At 42.5% G+C, this 23,634-nt stretch overlaps 1 protein-coding gene across 1 annotated transcript in view; it reads right to left on the bottom strand.

Moving 5' to 3' along the window:
• paxip1 (PAX interacting (with transcription-activation domain) protein 1) overlaps nt 1–23,634 on the bottom strand; it is a 140,191-nt gene that overhangs the window by 27,390 nt on the left and 89,167 nt on the right. Inside the window, exon 11 of the mRNA XM_080212980.1 lies at nt 7,523–7,644. Coding sequence (XP_080069106.1) covers nt 7,523–7,644 — 122 coding nt within the window. The remainder of the gene's footprint in view (nt 1–7,522; nt 7,645–23,634) is intronic.

The following is a 23,634-nucleotide window of genomic DNA, read 5'->3' as shown; positions in this document are numbered from 1 at the left end:
TCCCTGTTTCTAAAGATAGCAATTGTCGTCTTCCGTGGGTTGCCTGTGAACAGAACCACCAACTATTCAAGATCATCTGCTGCTCACTAATGTAGAAGTAGCCAGCCTGTAACATTTCTTCTTACTGCTAATGTTGCAAATGACTCTATCGGTACAATGTATACTCCTGCAAGATATGAACCTTCAGTATGAAAAGGGGAGGATCTGTAATGTCTTGTCAAAGTCTGCTCCAAGCCTGGCAGCAAATGCAGGGAAGTGTTTCTGACTGCCAGTCAGTCATTCTTGAAACCTGTCTTTTCCATGACATTCTCCAGCTTTCGCAATAAGCTCTGGTCTTTCTCAGGATCTAGAAGCACTACAACTGCTGCTGCAACCATAACTATGAAGTGCATTCCCCTGCCATACAAACTAGAAGCAGGAGGCATTCGGTTCTTTGAGTCTGCTCCGCCATTCATTTTGATCGTCAAATTCAATATCCTGATCTTCCCCTCCCCCTTTGAGACGAAACATCATGGCTGGGACCTTCAATCAGGCCAAGCTCAAAAGCATTCTACCAAGATACCACCAATATATCTCCTGTTCCACCAGAGGCCCAAACATCCTAGACCACTGCTACACAAATATCAAAAATGTTTCACGCTCTATTGCCCTCCCACACTTGGGCAAATCAGACCACAAGGCTGTGCTCCCGCTTTACAAGTTAAAAACCAAAAAAAGTTGTGCAATGTTGGTCTGAGGAATCAGGAGATCTCCTATGGGACTACTTCAGAGTTGGTAGACCGGTCAGTATTTAAAATCTGAGACCAGCCTGAACAAGTATGCCACTACAGTAATTGACTTCATTAGAAAGTGTGTCGAAGACTGTGTCAAAGCATGTGTTCCCCAACCGGAAACCATGGGCAAACAGGCATTCAAGTCAGGTGACCCTGACCTAGTCTAGAAAGTCAGATATGATCACCAAGCTAGAATCCCAGGCTGGACACAGACTCCCACTGAATATGGCAAGACCTGCAAGACATAACAGGCTACAAGATGATGGCAGTTAAATCACCGGCACCATCTCTCCCCGATGGGCGCAACACATTCTGTGCCCATTTTGAGCAAGAGGTCAGCAAGAGCACACCTGTCCTGGAAGCCTCGGACGAACCTGTATCTGAGGTCGCTATTGCTGACGTCACAGCAGCCTTCTCAAAAGTCAACCCACAGAAAGTGACTGGCCCGGATGGGGTACTCGGATGGGCACTCAGGTCTGCACAAACCAGCTGGTGGGGATATTCGCAGACATCTTCAACCTCTCTTTACACCAATCTGAGGTCCCTACCTGCTTCAAGAAGACGACCATCACCCCGGTATCAAAGAAAAACCAGGCAGCGTGCCTTAATGACTATTGTCCAATGGCTCTGACATGCATCATTATGAAGTACTTTGAAAGGTTAGTCATGGTACAAATCAATTCCTGCCTCCCAGATCCACTATAGTTCACCTATTGCCACAACAAGTCCACAGCAGATGCCATCTCTCTGGTTTTACACTCAACCCTGGAACTCCTGGATATCAAAGGCACCTAAGTCAGGCTCCTAGTCACAGACTACAGCTCAGCCTTTAACACCATTATTCCTACAAGACTCATCTCCAAACTTCACGGCTAGGACCCAGCTCCTCCCTCTATGGCTGGATCCTAGACTTCCTAACTGAGCGCAGTCAGTAGGATAGGCAACAACACCTTCTCCACGGTCATCCTCAACACCGGTGCTCTGCAAGGCTGAGAGCTCATCTCCTTAATACACTCCTTATACATCTGACTGTATGACCAAATTCCCCTCCAGCTCAATTTTCAAGTTTGCTGATGGCACCACCTTAGTGGGTCGGATCTCAAACAATGACAAAACGGAGTACAGGAAAAAGGTAGAGAATTCGGTGAACTGGTGCGATGAGAATAATCTCTCTCCCAGTGTCAACAAAACAAAGCAGATAATCAACTTCAGGAAACATAGCGGAGGGCATGTCCCTGTTTACATCAATGGGGGCAAAATAGAAAAGGTCAAGAACCTCAAGATTTAAGGCATCCAGATCACCAACCTGCCCTGGTCCCTCCATGCGGATGCTATAGTCAAGAAAGCCTACCAACGCCTCCACTTTCTCAGGAGATTAGGGAAATTTGGATGTCTGCTACAACTCTCACCAACTTTTACAGATGCACCATAGAAAACACTCTTTCCAGTTGTATCACACCTTGGTATGGCTCCTCCTCTGTCCAAGACCGTAATAAACTACAAAGGGTTGTAACGAAACTCAATCCATCATGCAAACTAGTCTCCCAACCGTCGACACTGTCTGTACTTCCCATTGCCTTGGTAAAGCAGTCAGCATAATCAAGGACTCCACACACCTTGGCAAAGTCTCTTCCAACTTGTTTTATGGGAAAAGGATACAAAAATCTGAGGACACATACTAACCGCATCAAGAATAGTTTCTTCCCTGCTGCCAAACTTTTGAATGGACATACCTCGCATTAAGTTCATGTTTCTTTACATCCTAGCTGTGACTGTAACATTTCGTCTGCACTCTATCCTTTCCGTCCCTAAGTATGGTATGCTTTGTCTACGAAGCGTGCAAGAAACAATACTTTTCACTGTATACTAATACATGTGACAATAATAAATCAAAGCAAATATCCATTGATCCCTTTAGCCCCAGGAACTATGTCTAATTTCTTCTTGAAATCAATGTTTTGGCCTCAACTACATTCTGTGGTACTGAATTCCACACATTCACCACTCTCTGGGTGAAGAAATTTCTCCTCACTTCAGTCTTAAAAGGTTTACCGTTTATCCTCAAATTATGACCCCGAGTTCTGGTCTCCCCCACCACTGGGACCATTCTCTGAATTTTATAAGTTTCTACAAGATCCCCCTCACTCTTCTAAAGTCCAATGAATATAATCCTAACCGACTTAGCTTCTCCTTATAATGACAGACCTGCCATCCCAAGAATCAGCCTGGTAAAACTTAGCTGTCCTCCATTTATTGCAAGGGCATCCTTCCTCACAAGCACACAATATTCCAGGTGTGGCCTCACCAATGCCCTGTACAATAGCATCAAAACATCCTTATCCCTATACTCAAATCCTCTCGCTATGAAGGCCAACATACCATTTGCCTTCATTACTGCCTGCTGTGCCTGCACACTTATTTTCAGCGACTGATGCACAAAGACTCCAAAGGTCTTACTGAATATCCACCTCTCTCAATTTACACCCATTCAAGTAATAATCTGTCTTCCTATTATTGCCACCAAAGTGGATAACCTCAGATTTATCCACATTATCCTGCATCTGCTATGCACATGCCCACACACAGCCTATCCAAATCATGCTGAAGCATCTCTGTATCCTCCTCAACTCTCTATCATCTGCAAATCAGATAATACATTCCGTTCTCTCTTCCAAATCATGAATATATATGAACAATTGGGGTCCTAGCACAGATCCCTGCGGAACCCCACTGACTGCCAATCAGAAAAAGATCCATTTATGTCAAATCTTTGCTTCCTATCTGCTAACCAGCTTTCTATCCATCTCAAGACATTACCTACAACCTCATGTGCATAAACTTCACACATTGTAGTCTGTTATGTGAGACCTTGTCAAAGTCTTCTGAAAGTCTAAATAAACCTGGTTCTCCTCAATCAACTTTGCTAGTTGCATCCTCAAAGAATTCCAACAGATTCATCAAGCATGACTTTCCTTTTGTAAATCCATGCTGACTTTGTCTGATTAAACCATTACCTTCCAAGTACTGAGTTATGAAGTACTAGTACCAATGTTAGGCTCGCTGTTCCCTGTTTTCTCTCTACCTTCCTTCTTGAATAGTGGGCTTACAGTAGCTACCCTCCAATCTGTAGGAGCCAGTCTAGAATCCAAAGAATTTTGGAAAAATAACCACCAATGGATCTATTATTTCCAGGGCCACTTAAGTACTCTAGGAGGAAGAAAATCAGGACCTGGAGATTTATCCACCTTCAATCCCAACAATTTCCCAAAACCATATCTTCACAAATGCTGATTTCCTTCAGCTTCTCACTAAAACTTGTTTCTCTCAGAACTTCCTGTCTTCCTTCCTGAAGACTAAAGCAAAGCATGAATTTAATTCCTCAGCCAATTCTTTATTCCCCATTATGAATTCTCCTGTTGCTAACTGTAACGGGTCTACATTCATTTTTGTCAATCTTTTTCTATTTACACGCCTATAGAAATTTTTGCAGTCAGTTTTTTTGTTCCCGGTTAGCTTACTTTCATACGCTAATTTTCCCTTCTTAATCAGTCCCTTGGTCCTCCTTTGCTGAATTTTCAACCGTTCCCAATTCTCAGGCCTATTGTTTTCTTCTTGCCAATTTGTGTGCTTCCTTCTTGAATCACGTACTCTAATTTCCCTTGCGAGCCATAGTTTGGCCACAATTCCCTTACACGCTTGTGTCAAACAGGAATAAACAGTAAACATATTCGTTCTGTAAATGCCTGTCCACTGTCTTTCCTTTCAATGATGTTTCCCAGTCCATCATGCCTCATACCATCATAGCTATCTTTATTGAGATTCAGGATCCTGCTCTCAGATTCAACTTCACTATCCACCTTGACAAAGAAATCTACTATATTATGGACACTCGGCCCCAAGAGTTCTCTCACAACCAGATTGTCAATTAATCCTTTCTCAGTGCACAAAACTCAGTCCAAGATGGGCTGTTCCTTTGGTGGCTCCTCAACATATTGCTCCAGAAATCCAACTAGTACGCACAGCAGAAATTCCTCCTCTACTGCACTGTGACTAATTTGACTCTCCCAATCTATATACAGACTAAAGGTCCCTATTATCACAGATGTTCCTTTAACACATGCATCTGATTTCCTGTCTAATGCTTTTACCAACATTACCACTACGGTGCAAGTGGGAAATTCTGTAGTTGACTCAGGAAGGATCAGGTTCAAAGACCCATTGCAGCAGACGTCCCCATTCTGTTTGTGTTCATAGGCTGCATCCTAACCCACAGGAGCTAGGAGTTAAGCAATGTTTCAACTTGATATTCTGAATGTGTTTATTGCCCTCCTTGACCTCATCCCTCCCTACCTCTGCAATCTCCTCCAGTTCCAGAACCCTCTAGGATCTTTGTCCTTCAATTCTGATGCCTTGTACACCCCTGATTTTAATGCTTTTCAGGAGGGCTGTGACTCCAGTTGCCTGGACCCTAAGCTCTGTAATTTCTTCCCTGAATCTCTCTGCCTCCCAATCTTCTTTCAGGAGGCTCCTTCAAACCAAAATTTGGCAGCTTGTCCTACGCCATCTCCACACGTAGCTTATTTTCCCAGATAATGTTTCAGCGATGCACTTTTTATTACATTGGAGGTGCCTTAAAAATGCAAGTTTTTATAGATTTAAAAGCGCCTATGTGACATTTCAGATAAAATTAAAAGATAACAGTCGGACAGATGAATGGAGGAACAATGCCCAGGTAATTGTGAGGTAGTTCTCCAACTGTCTGCTACAAGAGCCAAAGAAATATAGTAATAATAATAAAAGCAAATTACAGTGGATGCTGGAATTTGAAACAAAAACAGAAAATGCTGGAAAATCTCAACAGGTCTGACAGCAGCTGTGGAGACAGAATAGAGCCAATGTTTCACGACTGGATGACTGTCAGTAATAATGTTATTGTAAATGCACCAGAGAGAGGCAGAGAAGATTTATAAGGAGGATACCATAACTGCATGGCATACATGACGACTGACAGACTGCATCTCTTTACTCTTAAATAAAAAACAGCTTGAGAGAACTGTTATATATAGATGATTGAGGAAAATGCAAATGATTTGATTAGTAAATTTGCAGACGATACAAAAATTGGGGGGAGTAGCAGAAAGTGAGGAGGCTTGTTAGAGGATACATCAGGATATAAACTGGCTGGAGACCTGGGCCAAAAGATGGCAGATAGAATTTAACCTAAACGTGAGGTGATGCAATTTGGAAGGTCTACAGCAAAAGGAAAGTATAGACTAAATGATAGAGCCCTTAGAAATATTGGCATACAGAGGGATCTAGGCCTGCAGATCCACAGTTTCGTTAAAGTGGCAACTCACGTAGACAAGATGGTGAAGGTGGCATATGGCATGCTGACCTTCATTCGTCGGGGAGTTGAGTATAAGTATTGGAAAATCATTTTGCAGCTCTATGAGATTTGGTTAGGCTTCATTTGGAGTATTGTGTACAATTCTGGTTGCCACACTACTGGAAAGAAACTGATACATTGGAAAGGGTGCAGAGGAGATTTACCAGGACGGTGTCTGGTTTGGAGGATATGGATTATGAAGAAAGGTTGAACAAACTTGGATTATTTTCATCAGAGCATTGGAGGACGAGGAGGACCTGATAGAGGTTTACAAGATTATGATAGGCTTCAATAGAGTGGAGAGTCATAGTCTCTTTTGCAGAGTCAAAGAGTCAGTTACTCAGGGCATAGGTTGAAAGCGAGAGGGGGAAGTTTAAAAGAAATGTAAGGGGCAAGCTTTTCACAGAGGGTGTGAACACCTGGAACGTGCTGCTGGAGGTGGTGGAAGAAACAGGTTGTGTAACAACTTTCAAGAGGCATCTGGATAGATACATGAATTAGCAGGGAATAGAGGCATATGGAGCACGTAGAGGCAAGAAAATATTAGATTAGAGAGGCATCCGTGTCAGCACAGACTTGGCACACCGAAGGTCTTGTTCCTGTGCTGTACTGTTCTTTATTCTGCCCTTATCAATGTTGCTGGATCTGTTGAGTTTTTCCAATGTACTGTGTTCTTGCTTCAGTTCCACCATATACAGTACTTTGCTTTTTTGGATAAATACTTGGAAAGATGAACATTGCTCTTTGGATAGGTCTTCCAAAAGGGCCAGAGCAGGCACAAAGGGCTGAATGGCCTCCTTCTGTTCTGCATCACCCAGTGATTTGATGAAAACTTTAAAGCAAGTGTATTTTTATTTTAAGCACTCTGACTTAAATGTATTCAACTTCATTAGCTCCATTACCGTCTTTTAGAATTGTTCCCCACTGACTCCCTGCGCCTACTGCTAAACCTCTTGCAACCTCGGAATACTTCAGGGCAGTCTTTGGGGAGGAAAAAGGCAGGAAATGACGATGAACCATAATTATGGCAACTGCACCTTTGACCACCAATTATTCTACTTAAGTTATCAGCTGAGCATCGCAAACTACTGTCATTGCTCTCAAGAGCATTTGGCCATTAGGTAATACGTTTGTAAGTTCCATTCCAGATGACCTTGACGCGATCAGTAAGAGGATCCGACATTATGGGATTTAATTACTCCACCTCTGAAAGGGGTACTTATCCAATATATATTACAAGTCAATGAAGTGCTGTCACATCAGAATTCATCTGGCGAGTGCCAATGTCTTTTCTTTTGCAATGGCGAACACTAGCCCTTTGCTATTAATCACTGCCATTTTAAATCAGGAATCAAGAACTTACTCTTTGCAGATGAGGACTGTGTTGCTGCGGCAGAGGTATCCTGTGTACTTGGCACCAACTAAATAGCCCATCAGCTTCAAGTCAGCTCTATCGCTGTCCATAAACCCAGTGACGGAAATCATCTGCAGAGTCACAGGAAAATAAATGTTTTGTTTTAAGTCTCTTTCTCCACATTGCTTTGATGGAACAATCTTCATCCATGATAAACAAAAAAATAATGATTAGACAAATCATCAGGCTAAGATGGTAGGATAGACAATATTAGTAATCCAGAGGTTCAGGAAAATGTTCTGGGGACATGGGTTTAAATCCCATCGTGACAGAGTATAGAGGTTTACACCATGGAAACAAGCCCTTCAGCCCAACTTGTCCATGCCACCCTTTTTTCAAACCCCTAAGCTAATCCCAATTGCCCACATTTGGCCCATATCCCTCTATACTCATCTGACCCATGTAACTGTCTAAATGCTTTTTAAAAGACAAAACTGTTCCCGCCTCTACTACTACCTCTGGCAGCTTGTTCCAGGCACTCTGAAATAATTGCCCGTCTGGACACTTTTGTATCTCTCTCCTCTCACCTTAAACCTATGCTCTCTAGTTCTAGATTCCCCTACCTTTGGGAAAGAACACTGACTATCTAGCTGATCTATGCCTCATTATTTTATAGCTGGTGGAATTTGAATTCAAAAAAATTCTGGAATACAAAGGTGGTCTCAGTAATGCTGACCATGAAACCATTGTCGATTATCAGAAAAATCCTTCTGGTTCTCTAATGTCCTTTAGGGAAAGGAATCTGCCGTCCTTACCTGATCTGACCTACATGTGACTCCAGAAACACAGTAATGTGGTTGACTGTTAGACTCCCTCAGCTCAAGGGCAATGAAGGAGGGGAAATTTATTAAAAATAACAATTTAAAAATAGGCAGAAATTCAGCAGCTTATTATGCAGCAGATTTTAAGACTCGGTTATCAGGCACAATATACTATAATCTCTCCCTGGTTGCTCAGACACTACATTATGGAATTGCCAATGAAATTATTAACTTTTCTCTCTGGCCATCAAACTAATGATGTTGAGATGCCGGTGTTGGACTGAGGGTAAACACAGTAAAAAATCTCAACACCAGGTTAAAGTCCAAAAGGTTTATTTGGTAGCAAAAGCCACTAGCTTTCAGGGCGCTGCTCCTTCGTCAGGTAAGCTGGAGTTCTGTTCACAAACAGAGAATATAAAGACAAACTCAATTTACAAAATAATGGTTGGAATGTCAGTCTTTACAGGTAATCAAATCTTAAAGGTACAGACAATTTGAGTGGAGAGGGGGTTAAGCACAGGCCAAAGAGATGTGTATTGTCTCCAGCCAGGGCAGTTAGTGAGATCTTGCAAGCCCAGACAAGTCATGGGGGTTACAGATAGTGTGACATAAACCCAAGATCTTGGTTGAGGCCGTCCTCATGTGTGCAGAACTTGGCTGTCAGTGTCTGCTCAGCAACTCTGCGTTGTGTCGTGAAGGCCACCTTGGAGAATGCTTACCTGAAAATCAGAGGCCGAATGCCTGTTATCGGTGTTCATTCATCCGTTGGGCATGGTTTCCTCAATATACCATGCCTTGGGACATCATTTCCTGCAGCACATCAGGTAGACAATGTTGGCCGAGTTGCAAGACTATGTACCGTGTAGCTGGTGGATGGCGTTCTTACGTGAGACCACCAGATACACGGTACATACTCTCGCAACTCGGCCAGCATTGTCTACATGATATGCTGCAGGAAAGGATGTCCTGAGGCATGGTACATTGGGGAGACCATACAGACGCTATGGCAACGGATGAATGAACACCGCTCAACAATCACCAGGCAAGAGCGTTCTCTTCCTGCTGGGAAGCACTTCAGCAGTCATGGGCATTCAGCCTCTGATCTTCGGATGAGCGTTCTCCAAGGTGGCCTTCACGACACACGACAACACAGTCGCTGAGCAGAGACCGATCGCCAAGTTCCGCACACGAGGACAGCCTCAACCAGGATCTTGGGTTCATGTCACACTATCTGTAACCCCAACGACTTGCCTGGGCTTGCAAAATCTCACTAACTGTCCTGGCTGGAGACAATATACATCTGTTTGACCTGTGCTTAACCCTCTCTCCACTCTGTCTGTACCTTTAAGAATTCATTACCTGTAAAGACTCGCATTCCAACCATTATTTTGTAAATTGAGTTTGTGTCTTTATGTGCCGCTTGTGAACATAACTCCCACTTATCTGACGAAGGAGCGACGCTCCAAAAGCTAGTGGCTTTTGCTACCAAATAAACCTGTTGGACTTTAACCTGGTGTTGAGACTTCTTACTGCATCAAACCTATATCAGAGATTTTCACAATTGTGTTAGATTTATCCATCTGCAAACTGAAACATTATGTATAGAAAATCATCAGAAATAGTTATTGCAATGGAAAGTCAATGATACATTAGAAACCCTTAATTTCAGCTTTGTAGAACAACAAATACAATTTTAGGATCCAGAAAATGCTCCATCAAAACTTTGCTTTTGAAAATTCGTACATGTCCGCTAAAAGAGAGAGAGGAATAGAGAACCAGTTGGCCACCTGGCAGCTCACACACGCCAGTTATGGAGCCTTTGGCGCTTTGCGAGATTAACCACTTGACCAGCTAACTGTACTTTCTGAAAGAGAGCTTTTTTTTAAATTATTCACAGGATGTGGGCATCGCTGGGTAGGCCAGTATTTATTAACTGTCTTTAGTTGCCCTCAAAGTGGTGGCGCTGGTGACCTGTCACCTTGAACTGCTGTAGTCCCAACTGAGTTGCCAGGTGTCACCATAAGAGCATAAGACATAGGAGCAGAATTTGGCCACTCGGCCCATTGAGTCTGCTCTGCCATTCAATCATGGCTGATATTTTTCTCATCCCCATTTTCCTGCCTTTTCCCCACAACCCCTGATTAATCAAGAATCTATCTGTGTCTTAAAGACACTCAATGACCTGCCCTCCACAGCTTTCTGCGGCAAAGAACTTCACAAATTCACCACTCTCTGGCTGAAGAAATTCCTCATCTCTGTTTTAAAGGATCATCCATTTAGCCTGAGATTGTGCCCTCTGGTTCTAATTTTTCCTACTAGTGGAAACATCCTCTTCACATCCACTCTATCCTGTATCCTATAAGTTTCAATAAGATTCCCCCTCAGCCTTCTAAACTCCAACAGGTACAAACCCAGAGACATAAGAACATAAGAAATAGGAGCAGGAGTAGGCCATCTAGCCGGCCCCACCATTCAATAAGATCATGGCTGATCTGAAATAGATCAGTTCCACTTTCCCACTTTCTCCCCATAACCCTTAATTCCCCTGTCTATCAGAAACCTATCTACCCGTGACTTAAATATATTTAGCAAGGTAACCTCCACCACTTCAATGGGCAGAGAATTCCAGAGATTCACCACCCTTTGAGTGAAGAAGTTCCTCCTCAACTCCAATCTAAACTGCCACTCCCCCCACCTTCAGGCTGTGTCCTCTAGTCCTGCTATCCTTTCTAAGTGGGAAGAATCTCTCTATCTCTACCCTATTCATCCCCTTATCTTATACGTCTCTATAAGATCCCCCCTCATCCTTCTAAACTCCAACGAGTACAGACCCAGTCTATTCAGTCCCTCTTCATAGGCCAACCCCCTCATCTCCGGTATCAGCCTAGTGAACCTTACCTGCACTCCCTCCAAGGCCAATATATCCTTCCGCAAGTGCGGCGACCAAAACTGCACACAGTACTCCAGCTGCAGCCTCACCAATACCCTGTATAGTTGCAGCAAGACCTCCCTACTTTTATATTCTATCCCCCTCGCTATAGAGGCCAACATTCCATTTGCTTCCTTGATCACCTGCTGCACCTGCAGACTGGGCTTTTGCGACTCGTGCACAAGGACCCCCAGGTCCCTCTGTACTGTAGCATGCTGCAGCTTTCCGCCTTTTAAATAATAATCCCCATTTAAATAATAAACCCTAACCATTCCTAATACGACAAGTTGTTCATTCCAAGGATCATTCTTGTGAGCCTCCTCTGGACCCTTTCCAAGGCCAGCACATCCTTCCTTAGATATGTAGCCCAAAACTGCTCACACTACTCCAAATGAGGTCTGACCCTGCTCGTTTATTCTATCCCTCTCCACATTGCATTTGTCTTTCTAACTGCTGACTGAACCTGCATGTTAACCTTGAGAGAATCCTGATCAAGGACTCCCAAGTTTTTGTGTTTCCGATTTCCTAAGCCTTTCCCCACTTAGAAAATAATCTATGCCTCCATTCCTCCTTCCAAAGTGCATAATCTCACACTTTTCCACATTGTATCCCATCTGCCCGTCCCTCTACAAGTCATTACAGAGACTAGGAGATTGTCTAGGTACACTACGCAATTTGATACGCCCACCACTACCTGATGTAGGAGCTGTTTGTGCTCCAGAATGTCTCGCTTTTTACAAAGAGTCGTAAACAAAGCCCAGTCCATCTCGCAAACCAGCCTCCCAGCCAATGATTCTGTTTACACTTCACACTGCGTCGGAAAGGTAGCCGGCAAAATCAAGGACCCCAGGCACCCTGGACATTCTCTCTTCCACCTTCTTCTGTCGGGAAAAAAATATACAAGTCTGAGGTCACGTATCAACCAACTCAAGGACAGCTTCTTCCCTGTTGCCACCAGACTTTTGAACGGACCTACCATATAGTAAGTTGATTTTTCTTTATACCCTAGGTATGGCTGTAACACTATACTCCGCACTCCCTCCTCTCCTTCTGTCTTTACAGTATGCTTGGTCTGTATGGTGCGCTAGAAACAATACTTTTCACTGTAGGCTAATGCATGTGACAATAATAAACCAAATCAACTCAAAATTGTGCCAAATTTTAGGCCACCCGCAGCAATAGGAGGGTATCAGTAAGTATGAACTTCTTAACATGATTGCAAGTATATAATTCTTGCTTATAGACGTATGCCAATGTAGAAGCTTGGACTGAAAGGTGCTGGAGGTGGGACATTTATACAATTAGCAACACAAATGTCCTGTTGGCAGACATGGGAGAATTCTGAAAAAAGTTACATTTAATAAAAAATTAACACTATAATGAAGTTAATTTGAAAATCCTCTAGTTGCCACACTTCAGTACCTACCTGTTCAGGTACACTGAGGGAGAACTTAGTGTGGCCAATGCACCTAACCAGCACATCTTTCAGACTACGGGAGGAAAGCGGAGCACCCAAAGGAAACCTACACAGCCATGAGGAGAACACTTGGACTCCACACACGGTGACCCAAGCCAGGAATCGAACCCAGGCCCCTGGCACTGTGAGGCAGTAGTGCTAACCACTGTGCCACCCAATGATTGAAATACCATTAAAAAGGTCTTATACGGACAAGAAAAAAAATGCAGATGCTGGAATTCTGAAAAGAAAGCAAAATAGAACCAAAATGCTGAGGAAACACTCAGCATATCAGGCAGCATCTGATGGTAGAACAGAGGAATCAAAGTTTCAGATGTGAACTCTGTCCTGTGACAAAAAAGTAAACACGTCTAAAACTACCCCATACACAAATGAAGTGAATTATGGACAGGCCTGCTTTAAATCAACGCAAATCTGTTTCTGCTCACAATGTTCTGAAATCTAGTAGCTATTCATGTGAGTAATTCTGACTGTGAAATACTATAGATTTGCAGTGGGAGCCTGTCAATTAAAGCCATTCCCTCAGGGACCAAGACTCACTGCATTGAAACTGTGTACCAAAGGTTACAACTACAGTAGACCATTTTAATTACCAAGGCTTGACAATGGAGGCTGTGGCTCGAAGGTCACAGCTTACCCGAGTCTAAGGAGCACTGATGCACCCACCCAAGGAAGTCATTATTTGTTAATGCAACGATTAAGGGGCCAATTTTATCTAGGTATGAAGCACAACCTTCCTCGAGTCAAATATGATCTTTGAACTCAACAAGTTACTACTTCATCAAATTTAACTTTTCTGTGACAAATGGTTCAAACAAGCCCCAAGGCCCTGCACTTTCCTTAGCTTTCAACCCTGGATCTCACGACAGAGCAATCATTTCCCAAAGCCAAAGATGGACTAGGGAACTGGCTTCAAGTCCTGTAATGCCCCAACTCTATTGCAGCCATTTGTCAAACATCAAATGGCCCAGCGCATAATTTCAGTAGGAGACCTTCCAACTAATCACGCATCTAAAAGGGACCACCTCATACAAGCAATCAACGTGAAAAACCAGAAGCAATTAGTGACAGTACTAATATTTTTAACAGGGTAAAAGGGGAACTACCTACCTTAACAATCACTTAAAATAAAACCAAAATGAACTAATTAACCACTATGGAGCTGACTTCAGGTTCCTGAAAATTTAATGATTTTTGCAAAGTTTTGACTGAAACGTAGCTCACTTACATCGACTGCATTTTTAAGCTAACCCAATGTGCTCTGTGGCTCGGTCGGCAGCACTTTGATCCATGAATTACAGGGGATGGACTCGAGTGCAAAAACAAAATGAAGGCTGAATGACAGTGCTATGCTGAGGGAGTGCTGCACCCTCAGAGGTGCCATCTTTCAGATGAGAGATTAAGCCGAGGTCCCACCTGTCCAGCTCTGAAGGAGATAAAAGATTCCATTGCACCACTTTGTAGAAGCAGGGGAATTATCCCTAGTGGCCCAGCCAATATTTATCCATAATAAAAAGTCTCACAACACCAGACTCAAGTCCAACAGGTTTATTTGATAGCATAAGCCACAAACTTTCAGAGCGCTGCTCCTTCATCAGATGAGTGGGAGTTGTGTTCACAAACAGGGCATATAAGACACAAACTCAGTTTACAAGATAATGGTTAGAATGTGTCTCTTTATGGGTAATATTTATCCCTCAACCAACATAACACAAAAAAAAATCATCTGGTCATCACCACGTCGATGTTTGTGGGAGCTTGCTATGCGCAAACTGACAGCCTGTGTTGCATCAGTGATGATATTCATTGGCTGAGAAGTCAGGTGGTCGTGAAAACTGCTACGTATCTTTTCTAATTCGGTCCTTATTCTAAATTGAAGTTAACATGTCAGAAAAAACTGCCATCTCAAGTAGGTAGGAAATCAAGTCTGCGGTAGTAATGAACGCAAAAGACTGTGTTGCAGAAGTACTGAAACATTTCAAACAATTTAAGCACTTTTTCTCCCTCTTTTTTTTAAAAATGTTGCCTTGCCTTTAGACTCAAAAATTAAGAACAAAGTTTGCGTGGAGTACAGAATTGCTTTATGACTGCAACAATAAAATTGTTGCCTTGGATGGGGTCATTACTCAACATGAAAATAGGTTTCCCACTGACCTGTACTTGGACCGTATCCTTCCACACCCCTCTCGTCCATGTACCTGCCCAACTTTTTCTTAAATGTTAAAAGTGAGTCCATTTTCACCACTTCATCTGGCAGCTCATTCCACACTCCCATCACTGTGAAGAAGCCTGCCCTAATATTCCCTTTAAACTTTTCCCCCTTCGCCCTTAACCCATGTCCTCTAGTTTTTTTTCCCTAGCCTCAGTGATAAAAGCCTGCTTGCGTTCACTCTATCTGTACCCATCATAACTTTATACACCTCTTAAATGTCCCCTCATTCTTCTACGCTCCAGGGAATAAAGTCCTATCCTATTCAACCTTTCCCTGTAACTCAGTTTCTCAAGTCCAGGCAACATCCTTGTAAACCTTCTCTGCACTCTTTCAACCTTATTAATATCCTTTCTGTAATTAGGTGACCAAAACTGCACACAATACTCTAAATTCGGCCTCACCAATGTCTTATACAACCTCACCATATCATTCCAGCTCTTATACTCAATACTTTGATTTATAAAGGCTAATGTTCCAAAAGCTGTCTTTACGACCCTATCTACCTGTGACGCCACTTTTAGGGAATAATGTAGCTGTATTCCCAGATCCCTCTGTTCTACTGCACTCTTCAGTGTCCTACCATTTACCTTGTATGTTCTAACCTTGGCTTGTCCTTCCAAAGTGCAATACCTCACAGTTATCTGCATTAAACTCCAAACCTTTTCTCAAATATCCAGCCCATCCACAGCTTCAGTTGTTCTGAACTGCAATGCAAAGGTGTTAGGAGCATTTGTTATCATACAACCTGATAAGTGCTGGATAGGCGCCTGGAGCAACACTGCCGATTAGCAAAATCTCATTTTATCCCACCCTCAATATAGTTCAGGTTTTCTAAACAGCAAGTCCATTTATTACAGCATTAGTCCTAAGAAGGAATGATGAGCATCAACAGAGTACTAAAATATTAAAGGAGTCCCATTTAAGCCTTTCAGAAGGATGGTGAAAAACTAATTGGTCAAATTGCCAATGTGGATTCTAAACTAAAGATATTAAGGTAACCCGTATGTTTGAGAGAAATTATTTTCACTAGCTGAAAGAGAAAGCCCAACAAGGAGATGTATACTTTGAATGAACTAGAAAAAACTTTACATACAAAGTGTGGCATAGCGGTATTGTCAATGGATCAGAGACACAGCGTAATGCTCTGGGGCCCCAGAGTTCAAAACCCACCTAGTAAGATGGCAGAATTTGAATTCACAAAATCTGGAATTGAAAGTATAACAATCATGAAACTATTGCTGATTTTCGTAAAAACTTACTTGGTTTACTAATAAGGAAATATACTGTCTGGTCTGACTCACATAACTCCAGACCCAGAGCAATGTGGTTGATACAGATTCATAGAATCCTACAGTGCAGGAGGCCACCATTCGGTCCATTCTTAACCCCATCCTCTCAACCTGCCTTCCCATGATGGTGTCAGTCAGAGTAACCATTGTACAGTACCTGTGGAAGTGAAGTCCCACCTTCACATGGTGAACAGCCTTCACTGTGTTGCATGGCCACCACCGTGCTCAATGGGATATACTTCAAACAGATCTATCAATGCAAGACTGGACAGCTATAAGGCACTGTGGGGTAGCAGCAGTATTACCCAGTCACAATCTGTAACCTCATGGTCTCGCATATCCCCACTCTACCATTATCACCAAGATCACCTCTGGTTGAGTGGAGAATGCAGGCGGGCATGCAAGCAGTAGCATCACCCTGAAGCTGCAACACAGGCCAAATAGAATAAGTAGCAGGTGATAGAGTTGAGCAATTCCAGCAGATCAGGTATAAGTTCTGCAGTCCTGCGATGTCCAGTCATGAATAGTGACGGACAATTAATCAACTCACTGGAGGCCGAGCAGATGATTCACCTCGGCCTCCTCCAGACGTCCCCAGCATCGCAGATGCCAGGCTACTGCCAATTTGATTTGTTCCATGTGATATCAAGAAACAGCTGAAGACACTAGATATTGTAAATGCTATGGGCCCTGATAATATATTTTTGATTCGTGCATTGGACGTGGGCATCACTGGCTACGCCAATATTTATTTCATCACTAATTGCTCTTGCAAAGGTATTTATAAGTTGCTTACTTGAACTGCTAAAGTCCATTTGATGCAAGTACAGCTGTGGTACTGGTAGGGAGGGGGTTCCAGGATTTCAACCTACCAGTGTAGGAATGGCAATATTTCCATATCAAGATGGTGAATGGCTTGGAGGGCAACTCCCAGCTGATGGTATTCCCCAATATCTGCTGCCCTTGACCTTCAAAAAGATAATAGATTCTCTGATCTGGAGTGTCTAAAATTCACAAGTGCAGAAGGTGTGCATTGCAATCAGACCAACAGTATGCTGTCCAGGGCTCCTGCTCAATGAGAACAGCATAATCATATAGCAGATTGATTTACATTTGGCATAAAAACGTAAGAACTTAAAGTGGGAAATGCCAGAGTTTAATAATTCATTCACTTTATTTGTGTCACAAGTAGACTTGCATTAACACTAATGAAGCTACTGTGCAATTCCCCTAATTCCCACACTCTGGCGCCTATTCAGGTACACTGAGGAAGAATTTAGCATGGCTAACGCACCCAAGCATCACGTCTTTCGGACTGTGGGTGGAAGCCAGAGCACCCGGAGGAAACCCACATAGACACGGGGAGAACGTGCAAACTCTGCACAGACAGTGACTTAAGCAGGTAATTGAACTCAGGTCCCTGGCGCTGTGAGGCAGCAGTGCTAACCATCAGTACAGAGAATTTGAAAGAAGAGAAGTTCTTTTTATACCAGTCGGTTGAGGTGCTGACAAAACAAAAGGGACGGTTGCCATCATAAAGACAGTCTTAATTATGTTATGTATACATTCTTTTTATGTAACATCTGAGAAATATTATCAAAACAAGTTCAGAATTTGAAACTCACAGGTATGGCTCATTTGGTAGCCTGTGCCTCTAGTACAAAAGAACACTGAGTACACTAGGGGTATTTGGAACTGCATTTTGAATTGATTTATTATCACATACTAGTATATAGTAAAAAGTATTGTTTCTTGCGCACTATACAGACAAAGCATACCATTCATAGAGAAGGAAAGAGTGCTGAATGTAGAGTCATACTAGGGTGTAGAGAAAGATCAGTTTAATATGAGGTAGGTCCATTCAAAAGTCTGATGGCAACAAGAAAGCAGCTGTTAGTACTTGCCCCCAGACCTTTCTATTTTCTTCCTGACAGAAAGCAGCAGAGAAAAAATGTCCAGGGGTCCTTAATTATGCAGGCTGCTTTTCCGAGGCAGTGGGAAGTGTAGACTGAGTCAATGGATGGGAGGCGAATTGACTGGGCTACGTTCACAACTCTGTTGTTTCTTGCAGTCTTGGTCAAAGCAGGAACCATACCAAGCTGAGACATATCTAGAAAGAATGCTTTCTATGGTACATCTGTAAAAATTGACGAGTGTCATAGTGGACATGCCGAATCTCCTTAGCCTAGAGACAGTAAAAGCATTGGTGGACTCTCCTAACCATAGTGTGGCTTGGAAGAACCAGGAGAGGTTATTGGTGATCTGGATACCTAAAAACTTGAAGCTCTCAAACATTTCCACTTCATCCTCGTTGATGTCGACAGGGCCACGTCCTGCACTGTGTTTCCTGAAGTCAATGAATATCTCTTTCGTTTTACTGATGTTGAGGGGGAGATTATTGTCATTGCACCAGTTCACCAGATTCTCAGTCTCTTTCCAGTACTCCATTTCATAATTGTTTGAGATTCGACACACTACGGTGGTGTCATCAGCAAACTTAAAAATGGAATTGGAGCATAATTTGGCAATACAGTCATAAGTGTACAAGGAGTATAGTAAGGGACTGAGAACACAGCCTTGTAGGACACCAGAGTTGAAAATGAGCGTGGAGATGGTGTTGTTACCTATCCTTACTGATTGTGATCTGAGAGTTAGGAAGTCTAGGATCCAGTCACAGGATAAGGAGCCATGCTCTAGGCCACAGGGTTTGGAGATGAGTTTTGCAGGGATAATGGCGTTGAAGGCTGGGCTATAGTCAATAAAAAGGAGTCTAACACAAGTTTGTTATCCAGGTATTTGAGGGTTGAGTGCAGAGCCAGGGAGATGTTATCTGCTGTGGACCTATTGCGCTGATGAATCAACTGCAGTGGATCCAGACAATTTGGAAGGTCAGAGCTTATCCGTTCCATAACTAACCTTTCAAAGCACTTCATAATGATGAATGTCAGAGCCACCGGGTGATAATTATTAAGGCACATTGGCTGGCTTTTCTTTGCTACAGTGATGGTTGTCTGCTTGAAGCAGATCGGGATTCAGATTGTTGTAAAGAGAAAGGTGTCTGCAAATACCCCCAACCAATTGGCCCATGCAGGATCTGAGTGCACATCCGGGTACCTCACCCGAGCCAGTCACTTTCTGTGAGTGACTTAAGAACACTAACTGGTACAAATGACCAGACAGTAACCTCTGATACGGGTTCAGCTGATGCTTCCGGGGTAGAAGAAATCCTCCGCTGATCCCTTGCTCAAAGCAGATATAGAGAGTGTGTTGAGCTCATTGGGGTGGGGTGCCTGTTGCCAGCGATTCTACATGCTTTCATCTTGCAGCCGGTTATGTCTGGCAGACCTTGTCATAGTCGGCAGGAGTCTGTGTCTCCAGCCTGGGACTTTAGTTGGTCTGGTCTTGTCTTTTGGCGTCTTTGATTCTCCAGAGATCATATCTGGATCTCTTGTAATAGGTCAGTGTCGTCTGACTTGAACACCTCAGACCTAGACTTCAGCAAGCAGTGGATATCCTTGTTGTTGGTTTCTGGTTGGGAGACACATGGATTTGTTTCTTTAGCACACAGTCTTCTACACATTTACAAACGAAGTCTGCTACTGCAGCGGCGTACTTTTTGGAAGCTGCATTTCTACCGTGGCCAAAAAAAACTGTCAGATTCACAAATCAGTCATAACATGACTGCTCAAGTCATCTGGCCCATATCCTTATTTTCTTGATCATCGCTTCAATTTTGTCCTGCACATGAAAATCTGTCACTAACTTTCCCTGAAGACTCATATTGAGACTGTTAGTAATGGAAAATATATACCACTTTGGCAAGTCACTGAAAAAGGTTTGAATGTGTTCAAACTTAGAGCCAAATAAAAAATCTAATTTCATCATGCAACTCCAAAAGACATGCTGCAACTTTGGTTTGCAAAAGTATTTGGTGAAATCACTGCCCACCCCGTCATGCAGAGCTGCAAGTATTTGCAAATACAGTGAACAAAACCTTGATAAAATTAACTGTTTTAACAGCTTCCTCTAAAATGGTCAGAGATGAGACCAGTCGACATTTAGTTTGCAGCTGGCACCTCCATTTTATTTGGAATCAAACTTCAATAGACTCAAACCCAACTCTTTGATTTTGGCATTAGTGTGAGGACTAATAGCGTTTCACTCCAAGTGTGATTCTATTGACCCACTAGAAAGTTTCTATTAAAATAGATCTTATTTAACAATACAAGTTAGCTACGACAAAGAATTAGTATAACTTTTACCAACTGAAATATTTTAGAATGGCAAGATACAATTCTTAACCGCAAACCTTTCTCTATTAGTTCCAATTTAAGCAATATTACTCATACGTAAACTCCTCTTCAAAATCAGTAAGCAAACAACAGGCCTACATGCTGAAACGTGGGCTGCTAGCCCTCAAACCTCAGAACATTTTCGGAGGGAGATACCTATTTTCTAGCAGATCCCACACTTCAAATCGAATGAGTGAGAGTGTAAGAGGGGAGTTGCTGCTACTCCTTGCAAATTTAAGCAGAAACTGCCTGCTTTTCCCCCTGTAAGCCTAGCTCCTCCCATTAGCACATGATGCACTCTTGTCAATCAACTGAATTAAACTCGACTCTGAAACCAGAGTATACAACCCAAAAATTAAACAGAACTGCATTACCACAGATTAAAATAAACACCCCAATATTTAGGGTAATTATGCTTCTGCATCCTCAACATGTGGGCTGCCTGGAGCAGATGAACTGACACCATAATAAGAGATGAAGTTTAAAACGTTCTGTTCACAAGAAAGATGATACAAATACATTTCTTAAAGGCACAGTATCGTCACACAATGGATGCTGCGAGCAAAGCCACTGCTCTATACACACTAACAATCCCACTGTGTTGGCCTAACATTGCACAGGCCCTGTGCTAACTCCCACACATTTTGGTCAATCAATCTTTGAATTATGAAAGTGTGCAACATGTCAAAAATAGGCTCTGCAGTTGAGCGTATGGGCAAGGATTCACAAAAGAGTAAGTCCTCATGAATCTCTCCATTGTGTTCACACCTTACATAGGTGAGCAAGTTTGCAATGTCCAGTGATTCATCCAGTTGGAGTACACAAAATCGACTTGCTTTTATTTTCGCTTTTAGCTGACCACGCACATTGTGGACCAACTCATCAATTCTCTGCTGGACTGTGCTATCCAACAATTAATGTAAGTTTACTTGTAGGTCTACTCCCAGAATACCTACCACCTCCTCAGTCACTGGCAATAGCAACTCCTCCCAGATTGTGTGCAGCTTCTGTCTTTGCTATGAGCTGAGCTAGCTGATATGAGACTTTCACTCCCTTAGCATTACCGCTATCTCTGCGTTCCATAATTTTCTTGCCATACAAATTCTTTTGAGCTCGTTTTCAAAAGAATATGATTGGTTTGAATTCGTATTCCCATGTTTAGTCCCAAGGTGACGGCGAAGAGTAGCAGGCTTTAAGCTTTCATTCGCTAGGACTTCATAACACTGGATATACAATGGCAATGGTTCATTTTCAGTGCTTGTGTAAGTAAATCCCAGTTCTAAGTATTTGTTGCTGTATTTTCTCCACACTCTTCACTTAATTTGGTTGTGCTGAGTTTCATTTTCTGATGCCTCACTATCATTTAGACCATATGTCTCTTTCCTTTTAAGTGTGTCAGATGAAAGCCACTGATTCGTTTTTGACTTTGCCAGACTAATGTTTTGTAATTGTTGCTTGTGCAGAGGGGAGCATCGGATCAAATTGACGTCACAGAAAAGCGCCACGTAACATGGATTATGGTACAATATGGTTGGCTGCTTTTGCTTAAGGAGGCATCACTCAACAAAACGCTTACCATTTGTGCAATTTGTCTTTAGCAGTTGATAAAAGCACCAATGTACTCTTCCGACAGAGAAATAAGATTGCCAATAGAGTCGTCACTTGCTTGGACTTTCTCTTTCATGTCTAGTATTGGGCATATTTTCATATACAAGACACTCTTGGCAGATCTCCCTGTGTGACTGTGTCTGGGCTTCAGGAATCCTTCTGTCTGTAATAATGGCATTACTATCAGGACCTAATGTGCATTTGGTTTCACCAGGAAACCAAACAGACCTTTTTTTTTCCAAGTGTCTTTGTGTTGCTGAGGAATGGAACTCCTTTTTCATTATTGTTCTCATGTTTGTTTACTTTGCTCATGTCAGGTTCATTACGCCGTCACAGCAGCTTTAGAATCATCTTTTTAAGCAATTTATTTTTTCACAATGGGGTTTCAGCTATTTTGTATCCATGTCTTGTGGTTTTGATGCTGATTTCTTCCTGCTCTTGTTCTTCAACAGTTTCTTCATACGAGATGTCACTTAATGCACTGCGATATTCACCTTGGGATTTAGGATGACTCATGATATTACCTGTATGAATGCCCCAAGTATCTCACAATTAAATGAGAAATTCCATCTCTGCTATTCTTTCTGTATTGCCAGATGCCATGGCCTTGTTAGACGAGATGTTTGTCAACTGTCCAAAATCCATTGCTTCTGCTTTGTCAGTTGACTCTTTGGACTCGAGTGTCACTTTTTCAGCTCCACAAAGGTGTTTGTTCTATGGCAATGCACAGAGCAGATTTTCCAGTGTTCAGTTTTTAACTAGGCTGAGGACATGGATTACTTCATACTTTATTTACTTTTTTTAATGTATAATGCAAACCATTTCTAGAGATCAGTCCACATGCATTATCAGCTGTATAGTGAAAATTCGTTTGCTGCCTTTAACATAATAATGGCATCATCATCAGGCCTATAAAATAATGAGGGGCATAGGTCAGCTAGATAGTCAACATCGTTTCCCAAAGGTAGAGTCTAAAACTAGCAGGCATTGGTTTAAAGGGAGGGGGGGGATACACAAAAAAAAGAGTCCAGAGGGGCAATTTTTTCCACAGATCTTATTTGTCACACGTATTAGTACACAACGAAAAGTATTGTTTCTTGTGTGCTATACAGACAAAGCATACCGTTCATACAGAAGGAAACGAGAGAGTGCAGAATGCACTGTTCCAGTTAGAGCTAGGGTGTAGAGAAAGATCAACTTAATATAAGGTAGGTCCATTTAAAAGTCTGATGGCAGCAGGGAAAAAGCTGTTCGAGTCGGTTGAGGGTGTTGAGTGTCGGGAACAAGCTGCCAGAGGCAGTAGTAGAGGCAGATACAATTTTGTCTTTTAAAAACATTTAGATAATTACATGACTAAGATGGGTATAGAGGATTATGGACAAAAGACAGGCAATTGTGACTAGCTTAGTAGTAAAACTGGACGGCATGGTTAAGCTGGGCTGAAGAGCCTGTTTCCATGCTGAAAATCTCTATGACCATCTACGATGCATCTT

The sequence above is a fragment of the Carcharhinus amblyrhynchos genome, chromosome 2, assembly GCF_965287045.1.
Source record: "Carcharhinus amblyrhynchos chromosome 2, sCarAmb.v2.hapA, whole genome shotgun sequence".
NCBI classification, from domain to species: Eukaryota; Metazoa; Chordata; class Chondrichthyes; order Carcharhiniformes; family Carcharhinidae; genus Carcharhinus; species Carcharhinus amblyrhynchos.
Note: the sequence above shows the minus strand (reverse complement) of the source record. Positions and strands in the feature narration are given on the sequence as shown.